Source organism: Peromyscus californicus, unplaced genomic scaffold (genome assembly GCF_007827085.1).
Source record: "Peromyscus californicus insignis strain IS unplaced genomic scaffold, ASM782708v3 Scaffold_7__1_contigs__length_154581171, whole genome shotgun sequence".
NCBI lineage: Eukaryota > Metazoa > Chordata > Mammalia > Rodentia > Cricetidae > Peromyscus > Peromyscus californicus.
The window spans coordinates 96,461,021-96,471,349 of NW_026294595.1; the positions used below are offsets into that span (position 1 = coordinate 96,461,021).

Sequence of the window (10,329 nt, forward strand, 5' to 3'; positions counted from 1 at the left end):
TAAGAAAACTAAAAAATTATTTTAACTCCAATACAAAAACATACCTTCTTATATTTTCTATTCTGGCATGTACAGGGATAGGGAGGCTGTGTGGTCTACTGGTTAGAGCAAAGGACTGGGAGCCAGGAGGATCCTGGGTTCCAATACCGGGCTAACCACAGACTTACTGTGACCTTGGGCAAGTCACTTGTGCCTCAGTCAACCATCTGGAAAATTGGTTAAAAAGCAGGACCTCGATGACAACCAAATGCTGCATCTGAGCTGAGCTTTTCTGGGTAATGAAATTACGAAAACACCTTCAAAGTTTGAATTTCCTTCTTTAATGTATGACATTATAGTTTAAACTATCATAATATTTGGTGTTTTTAAAAAGGTCTCAATAAATGCTAAGAATTTTTTTATTGAAACTATGCTACAACTTAGGCCAAATATTTGTATTTGAATTTGCTTCCTGAGAGAAAAGAATACTTAGAAAGCTTATGGTATATGAATATTTTTCAGTGCATGTTTTAAAATTTGTTTTATTTTTGTTTAGGCACCGGCTTTTCCGAGAACATTGTGTTTGTGTACAAGGAAACTATATAAAGGACTTAAATATCCTTGGAAGAGATCTTTCCAAAACTATAATAATTGACAACTCACCGCAAGCCTTTGCCTATCAGGTAGGAAGAAGATTCCTAAAGAAACTCAGTTGGAAAAAGTACAAGGAAGACAACTGCTGCCAAGAAGAACATGACTTTAAAATAGCATTTCCTTTTTACTGTGTTCTTAGCATTAGAAATGTCAAATGGATAAGTGCTTGTGAAAACTTGTCTTCTCCATGAAGTACAACATAAATTAAGAAAAATCTAAGTAAATCTGCAGATGGAATGAGAGGGCAGTACACGGTTCAGTAGCATTTTGATATTTTTTTAGGGGTTTTCTTGTTTTGTTTTATTTTTTGTTTTTGTTTTTGTTTTTTTGGGTTTTTTTTTGGTTTTTCAAGAAAGGGTTTCTCTGTAGTTTTGGAGCCTGTCCTGGAATTCACTCTAGCCCAGGCTGGCCTCGAACTCACAGAGATCCATCTGCCTCTGCCTCCCGAGTGCTGGGATTAAATGCGTGCGCCACCAACCACCTGGTTTCTTAGGTGGTTTTAGCAACATTTTTCTCTGTTTTGCTAATATTTCTATAGCTCTGTTCTACCAGCTGAATTACTGGAAAGACTCACACTGGGTGCTGTTGGTTTTGAGACAGGGTCTCTATGTAGTCCAGGCCATCTTTGAACTTGAGATCAGCTTGCTTCTACCTCCTGAGTACTGGGATTAAAGGCCACCATGCCTGGCCTAGTATTTACTTTGTTACAATTAATGCTTTTCCCCACCCTATATTTGTACTTCTACTTATACTCATGAGTTGATAGCATAAAAATGGTTAGACTGGGGTAGGAGGATTGCCTAAGCACAGGTGTTAAGGCCTGCCTGAGCAGCAGAGCAACAGGGTTTCTCTGTGTAGCCCTGGCTGTCCTGGAACTCGCTCTGTAGACCAGGTGGGCCTCCAACTCACAGAGACTCACTTGCCTCACCTCCCGAGTACTGGGATTAAAGGTGTGCTTCACCACCATCGCCCAGCTCAAGACCTCTTTTTGAAAGAATAGAACAGTGACTACAGAGTGAGACCCTGTTTCAATAAAACAAGGAGAGACCAAAAGAAAACAGAAACAAAACAATGAGTAGGATGGTCGTGGTCCTTTTGTAAAAGTATGCACACATGCTCTCTGAGAGTGCTTAGATTGGTAGTATCTCTTTACTCCAGAGTGACTAGCATTGTGCTAGTAACTTTCTTGAATGAATATTGTAGAGTTTGCTTTAGTGAACCTTTTTATTGTTTACCTTTGTACTCACTGAGGAAGTAAATGATGCTGAGCAATCAGTTAAGTAAGCTTCAATTTATTCATTAACCTCCCTTGCATTGTTGTCAGTGAAACCCTAGTAGCCTTTCTTTCCAGAGGAACTTTTATACCCATAGCTATTTAAGTCTGTTTTCTTACGTTTTCCAAAGCAGGCTAATATAGTTAAAGAGAACTTAATTACATATTTATTGTTTTAGCTTTCTAATGGAATCCCTATAGAAAGTTGGTTTATGGATAAAAATGACAATGAACTCCTAAAATTGATTCCATTTCTGGAGAAGCTTGTAGAACTGGTAAGTATATCCTACATTTTATTTATTTATTTATATATTTTGTTTTTGTTAACTAAACTATATTGAACTCACACTGGGTGCTGTTGGTTTTGAGACAGGGTCTCTATGTAGTCCAGGCCATCTTTGAACTCTCTGTGTTTTGGCTTTTAAAGTTAACGTTGGAAGACTAATGAGAGAGAATCATCAGATTGAGGTCAGTCTAGGTTACATAGAGAGAGAGAGATCCTCCCTAAAAAAAGAACAGCAACAAATAATAGTAATAATAAGTTAATTGGTAGAAGATTGTGGCAAAAGTTGAAAAAGATTGGTTGGTTTTGTTGTTTTTAATAAAACTTAATATGCAGTAGAAATTGGACCAGGCTCATTCTTCTATTGAAACAAAAGTGTCTGAGTGTTATGGTGCACAAGGATGGTCAGTTGATCCCAGCACTGAGACCGTGGAGGCAGGAAGATCAGGAATTAAAGGTGATTCTCACCTACATGGTGAGCTTGAGGTCAGCCTGGGACTAAATGGAACTCTTGTATAAAAAAAAAGTCTTCTCTACAGTTTATTTCTGTTTGCATATTGAAAAGATAAAGTGTCTGCAAATACTTGTAATCCTGTCATGAAATGTACAAAAGCAAGCAGCCGGAGGACCTGCAGGGTTCTTCTTGGTAACATGAGAGTGAGCTTGACCTTCCATTGTGAGGTGCAGACACTGGATCAGTTAGCCTCAGGGAGCCCAAACCTTTTACAAACTTCCTCTAGCTTTTTTGCTTGGTGTTAAGAATAACCTGGAACATGAGAGCTAAAAACTCTGCTCAATATTTCCGCAATGTGGAAGAGCTCAGCTGTGAGTGTGGTTGGGGGAGACAAAAAGATCACTTTGGAGAATAGGCTAGTGACCTGGGAGTTCCTGGTGAACACATGATTTGGGATACTCATGAGTAGTTCTGATTGGAAGCAGAGAAGTAAGTGTGTTATCAGCTGGAACTGCCAAGGTTCTGCCTCAGGGCACCAAGCCTCCCATGATTCAGCTGGTCTTCAAGGGAAGTTTATCAGTGGCTAGTAAAATGAAATGGACCAAAATGGTCAAGATCGGTTTGTTGTTGTTGTTGTTTGAGACAGGGTCTCACTCAGAGACTTGACTGGCCTGGAACTAGCTATATGTATCAGGCTGACCTCCACCTCTTAGAGATCTGCCTGCCTCTTGAGTGCTGCCATGCCCAGCAGGGCAAGATGTCTACAGCAAGGCTTTCCTTCTTTAAGTGATATATGAGGAAAATAACAGAGAAGCCAGAAGCACTGGAGATAGCAAGGAATCAGAAAAGGCTTCCTCCTCCTTGGGCTTTATAAGAGAAATCCTGGGCTGGTGGCTGGGGTGCTCAAAGAATAAATAATATTCCTCCCTTGGGCGAAGGTAGAGTACTCAGAATAAATTCAGCGATTCTGTAGCCTCACTGTAGGTTCTAAACCTGATCCTTACTGCCAACTATTGTTTTCCATGAGCAGTTTTGAATTGTATGAGAAATTCTTAAAATAAGGCCTATCAGTATTTCAAAGTTTATAGACTGAATGCTTTGTTATCACTATTTCATAGCTTCCCCATTTGTTTACAGTTACTATAAGCTGATGCATTTTACTGTCATAATTCACATTTAGAAGTAATGCTTTGTCACTAAACCTTTATTCTAGGAATTGGTTTCTTATCCATAAGTCAATCAATTGTAGCATGTAGAATTTAGTGGTGTAACCCTTTTGCATACCTGTTGGTTTAGCTTCTTAAATGTTTTTTACACCCCCCCCAATGAAAAAAGCTTAAGTCTAAATTTAATTCTGTGTTTATTTTATATTGTATTCTAATACCTAGTCACCCCTCCATAACCCTTCTAGATTAGATCCTGGATCCCCCATGATTCTATAAGTGCTCAAGTCCCTTAGAGAGTTTAGTGTGGTGTTTGCATAGAACCTTCACATACCCTCCCAAATGCTTAAAATTATCTCTGAAGTACTTGGTAATACCTAGTACAATGTAAATGCTAAGTAAATTTTTTGCTCTGTATTGTTTAGAGATTAATGGCAAAGAAAAAAGTCTGCCAGTACAGATGTGAAGCTGACTGTATTTGCCAAGCAAAATAATGTGTTATGAAGTGAAGTAGTAGTCCGCTTCCTCTGTGAAGAGTGTTCATAGTGTTATATAGGAGCATACCTTAGAAATCATGTGACTTTTCAAAAATAATCTTTTCTCCACACAGAATGAAGATGTCCGACCTCACATCAGAGACAGATTTCGCTTGCATGATTTGCTGCCCCCAGATTAAGTTCAGAGACTTGTCAGATCACTGAGGGGGGAGAGAGAATGCAGGACCCTTTGGACTAAGACAAAAACATTGCCATTACTGTTGAAATTTTGCATTTTTGTACCCCGTCTTGCTTTTCTTATCTTTGGTGCCCAATAATAATCAAGGGTTACAGAAAGAGACTATCTCAGATTGAACACATACAGTGGGTAGGCTAAAACAGAAGCGTCTGTAGAACTAGTACGACTCCAGTGAAACTTTTTATGTACAGGACATCTGCAGTTTATCAAGAATTCTGTTTCTGCCACCAGCAGTTTGCCCTGTGTACACAGGATTTTATGATCATAACAGGTGAAAGTGGACTCTCACTTTCTCTGTTCGGTGCTCTCAGTGGGTTTGTAGCCACTCTTCTGTTACTTTACTATTCTCATTTCAACAGGAATGGCCAGTAAAAGTTGTTTTATTTTTCCTGTTAAGGTTTATAACCTTTTTACATTTCTGACCTGTATTAGATTAGAATCTCATAATGCATTCCTTTTAGTTGAGGCGCTTCATAGTTTTCTGGAAATAGTCAATTTTTAGTTGTTTTTTTTTTTTTAAATATACATTTGAATGGCCGTTTTCCTGCTTTGTCTGCCTGCATATTGTATATTTGTTTAAAAATATTCTCTACTTTTAGTCCATGTAAGTTTCATTTAAAAAAAAACATGCATTTATATTTTGTTCTGTAATATTCTACTGTAGGTGAAATCTTCAAAAATCAAGAGACTGGGTAGGTAAGAATATATGAATGACTAATATTCAAACGATTTGAACCATTGTGATGACATGTATTCCAGATGGTAATATCTTGCAATGGCACACATATAATGGATAAAGGTATACCTCAGACTTCACTGTGCTCACTAACCTTTGAGGAGAACGAGTTCAGTCTCCTGTTGGGCTTGATTCAGTTACTGCTGCCTTTGGTTTTCTCCAGGAATGAAGTATTCAGCACAGTGACTCAGTATTTACTTGGCATGGGCTGGTTAGTACCTCTGTTATGCTCTCGGTTACAATCAGTTTAAAACACTGTATAACAGTCTTGGTACCTAACAGTAGCTATGCATAATCCTGTGGCACAGTACACTCCCGGCCACCAGTGCAGTTAATATGCTCATAGTGGTTTTCTATGCTATATGAAAATAGTCGTCACGCCTTGGTTCTCTAATGCAGCTACCACAAGAGGTTGATATTTTTATAGTGGCGTGTAATCTCCTTTTCAGGGGGCTTTTTATGGAAGGTAGAATTTGTAAGAGTTAGTATGCTTTGCCTCTCAACTGCATTAACATGCCGCAGGCTCAGACTGTTTTTGTGTAAAGGATGTCAAAGAACGGCACTTTTTCTAAAGAGAAGTTTGATATTTTGTATGCTTGTTAAGAAAGTACAGTATTGGAAATTAAAGGTGGACAACTGATAATTGAGGAGTATGTCAGTTAATTTTTTATGTATATTACCTGTTTACTTGTACAACTTACTGTACAAATTACATGCAGCTTCATTTTCAAATGAATCCTTAAAATAAGGAAATCTTTTTAGGAAAACATTTAATTTTTGTATTTTTGATTTTAAAGGCATGAGTTGTCAGTTTTCAGTGTATTAATGAAGATTTTAACTTTTCATCAGGTTGAGTGTTTTCTTACTATATTATCTGTTGTGTATGTAGTTAGCATATGTGTCACTGAACTGTTTAAAACCCTAGCATGTAGAGCAAGCCTGTTTTGTGGAAAATCCTTATTCATTAAAAAAAAAAATAATCATGGCAGATTTTCTGCAAAAAAAAAAAAAAAGCAAAAGCATTTGCAATTCAGAATACTGATTTTTTTTTTTATTTTACAAAAGGTATTTTGCTTGCAGGAACAATACTACAGATTCATTTTAATGAGAATCTTTGAAGTGTATTTATCTTTAGGGCACCTGGGCATCTTTATGCTGTTTGTCTTATGTCTTTCTTGAAATAAAATGTACATACGTTACCTTTACATATGCTCTTGCTCAAAATTGTGAACCTAGTTAATTTCTTCCTGATCCCATCATTTTTATGCTAGTATAGCAAACCCCAAACCTATACAAGATCTAAATTTTTGACATGCATAATTGTTGAAAGTTTTCCTGATTAAATGAATACAGTCTCAGCGCCCTTCCCACATCTTTAAGGGGAAATGTAAACACTTATACCATTGTGCCTGTTGGCACTTAAATGATAATAAAGCAGGCGCATTCAAGGAGAGCTCCTTTAAGTCAGCTGAGTAAGAATGATAAAATACGTTGTGGGAAAGTTTATATGACCTGAGAGTTGAGACCAAATTAATTATTATTTTTTCCATTGCTTTATTTGGGTAATTCTAAAGTTGTTGACACAAAGTGTAAATTACAAATAAACAATTTAGCCAGCTACTTCCCATCTCAGTAGATTATCTTCCAGTCATATCTTTGTTGGTAGCTGTAGAACACTTCCATTTAGGTAGTGGGAGGTGTATAGTTTTTGAATTGAGATGTGCCCAGCTGTCAATGCACACAGTAAACATGACTGTAGTAAATGCAGGGGCCATGGATCCACGAGGCACAGCAAGCTACCTGTGTACACATTACAACTCTTAGGACCTATTAAAATTGTGCTATTTCCGGTTATGAATGTTTGACTTTTAAGACATTCTTTTAAATATTTGTATCATTGTTAGAGGATGTTTTAATTGGTTGTATTTTTTAATCCCATGTAATATATGTAGTCCTGACCAGATTTACTACCATTTTTCTCTGGGTCCTAAAAGAGAATTGATGACAATTCGTAACCAGAAATTGTTTTATATTTGCTAGTATGTATATTTATTTATCCAATGGCTTTATTTGTTTCCCAAAATTGTATTGGGACTTGTTGAAAGCATTGTGTGACTTCTATAAATGGCTATTTTCTTGTAACTGTCAGTGATATGGATGTGTACATTGTTTTATATATATACATATATATATATTTCTGGGGGTAATTTTTTTTTTAGGGTTGACAGTGGTTTTTTGTTTTGTTTTTTAAGTTACCTTTTGCCAATGACTTTTTCTGCTAGCTTTTACTTTCATTCAGCCTTCTAATGGAGTTCATTCTTATTGTGTTGTCAACTTGCCTGTAAGAGAGACTTCATCTCATCAGTGAAGAAGGCGTTTCATTATTCCTACAAGTCTTACAGCAAGCACAGATTCTTCATAAGGATCAGATCTCTTCCGCGTTTGTGTCAGTCACATAAAGGACACTGAAGCCTTCCTTTCCTTGTACTGATATGATGGTGTTATACACTACATCACTAGCTAGTTAAGGTTTTGTGACCTGACTTCTTCGTCTTCCTAGGTATTTATTTGTTACCTCTTTAAATCTTGTATGTCTAAATTAACTTAGAATAGTTACCCACCGAATAACTATGCCAAGAACTAGGAAAGAATGTTTATTTTATTTCCCCTTATAGGGGAAGAGTGGACTGGGAACAAAAATGTAAGGCCAAGAGGCCTTAGGTTGTCATTCATTCAATTTCTTATTCCTCTCATGGGCTGTATTTGATTTTTTTTTTTTTCAGTGCTAATGTATTTGAATATAGCATTGCTTTTCATGTCTTCCCTTGAGTTGAAAACCTGCTAGGAATTTGTATAAAATACCTTAAAAAGTTTTCAGTTAGAACCACAAAACTCAGTACCTTATATTCAATGCTACGTAAATTACTGAGATCCAAGTCACACTACTAGGGTACATGTTCATAAAGTGTCTCTCTGTTGTCTTGAACTGAAATTCGATTGTAAATCAGGTTAGTCCACAAACATGGTTTGAGATCCTTTTAAAAAGCATTTAAGAGAACAAGTTTATTCTAGTTTATGGTTTCATACTATTATTTTAAGATACATAGTGATTCCCAAAGCTGCCTGTTGATCAGAATTACTCTAAGGAACTTGTAAACTACAGACTCTTAAAGCCTACCCCCTGGGAAGCTTTCTCACACGGTTGGGAGTTGTGTGTTTTTAAAGTTCTCCCAGTGATTCAAATAGACAACTTTGGTATATCCCTGTTCTAAATAGTTCGGTTTGAGAATAGGTTACAAGAGTTCACCAGGCTTTTCTCTGTGGTAGGATTTTTGTTTGTTTGTTTGTTTTCTTTCTTTCTCTCTCTCTCTTTTTTTTTTTTTAAATGCTGGGACCAGATTTCACAGAACTTATTCAAGATATGAGGAGGAATAATGAAGATTGAGGCTACTGCTCATTATCATTTTTGTCATTCATACTTTTTAAAGAATTTGTGTTTATAGAACTCTGAATAGCTGATCATTTACATAGCTGAAGGACATGTCCCTGAATGAGACCATTATATATATTAACTAAAATATTTCACTATTTTTTTATTTTATAAATCTTTGTAGAAATGAGCAATGAAATGCTACTTTCATCTTTTGAAATGGGATTTTTCAAGGTAGTGTCCTTTTGGTATTAAGGTAGAGAGGAGTTAATATTCTCTCTACTTATTTCCACATGAATCAATATGAAGTCGTGGACATTTAAAAATCTCAATTTAATTTCTACTTATTTACTATGCAGTATAGCCGTGAACAAGTAATGTAGATTTAGTTTTCTCATCTTCAAATGCCCTGATCACCCTACCTCACAGGGTTGTTGTGGGGATAAATAAAACTTTTATGGAAGTACTTTTCTTTGATGACATTTTATCAGCCATCAGAAACAATGGAATTTTGAGCATTCTTCCTTTTTGTTTTGTAAGTAGTCAGTGTTTTCACATTCTGTTTGATTCTGACCTTAGGACACGCTGTAAGATCAGAGTGGGTTGTAGATGAGGTCAAACCGATACAGAGACAAGGTGAAGACAGAGCTGGGAACCAAGAGCAAACTCAAGCAGCACTGCAGTGTGCTGGTATTCTTGGATGACCATGGTTGTACATATATACAAAACTTCCTTGTACGCCAATGTAGTCTACAAAATACTGTTATAAAAAGGAATACAGAACCGTATAAACTGGGCCTAAAGGCATCCAGCTTTAAAACGAGAAGGAAACTGCAGCTTCCAAATTAATTCTTCATTATGCAGATAAAGGTCACAGCTGGGAGTAGAGGGCAGGTCTCTTAATTACCATTACACCATCATAGTCTTAGCAGTTTCTGTGAGCCACAATGAAAGAAAACATCTGAAGTCAATCCATATAAAGAAGGGGTTAGCTTTGGGCAGTGAGCTTGATAAAGTACAAAGCAGTCAACAGCAGGAATGGGGATTTCAAAGGAAATGGTCTTCGGAGGGGTGGTGTTTGAAATGGTAACTGGTATCATACCACACATATACCAGGAAGGGGAGGCCAGCCAGGGCTATTGGGTAAGACCCTGTCTTCAAAATAGAGATGGGAGAATTGTACACAAAGTCTTACGAAGTTGGAGGCAGAAGGTACAATAGGGTAAATATACCACCAAAGAACTCAAGAATTCTTAAAGACGTGAGCACTGAGTGCAGTAACCAAAGCATTGGGTAAGTCAATGAAAGGGTACCCATGGTTGTTGAGAACTTGTTTGTTATGAGTATGTTCAGTTGGGAAATGGCTGGGGACACAGCATGGGGTAGGTACCGAGCATACGTGAGACCCTGGGTTTAAACCTCAGCAGTGCAAAGTACTAACTAGTTAACAAGTGTGAACAGAGTAGATGATAAAGAGTAGATAATAAAGGACTTGACATGCCAGAATCCCACTTAAAAGAAAGTGAGCCTCAGAGCTTTTAGTAACGACCATATAAACGGATATTTTACAATATTTGTTGAATGTACTACCCTTCCTAAAGACAGATTACTTTTAAAATATT

The 10,329-nt window shown here is 37.0% G+C and overlaps 1 protein-coding gene across 1 annotated transcript in view; it reads left to right on the forward strand.

Annotated features, from left to right (window-relative positions):
• Positions 1-9,173, forward strand: part of Ctdspl2 (CTD small phosphatase like 2) — a 51,452-nt gene extending 42,279 nt beyond the window's left edge. Inside the window, exons 11-13 of the mRNA XM_052723604.1 lie at positions 536-662; positions 2,086-2,181; positions 4,417-9,173. Coding sequence (XP_052579564.1) covers positions 536-662; positions 2,086-2,181; positions 4,417-4,482 — 289 coding nt within the window. The 3' untranslated portion in view covers positions 4,483-9,173. The remainder of the gene's footprint in view (positions 1-535; positions 663-2,085; positions 2,182-4,416) is intronic.
• Positions 9,174-10,329: the final 1,156 nt, after the last annotated feature.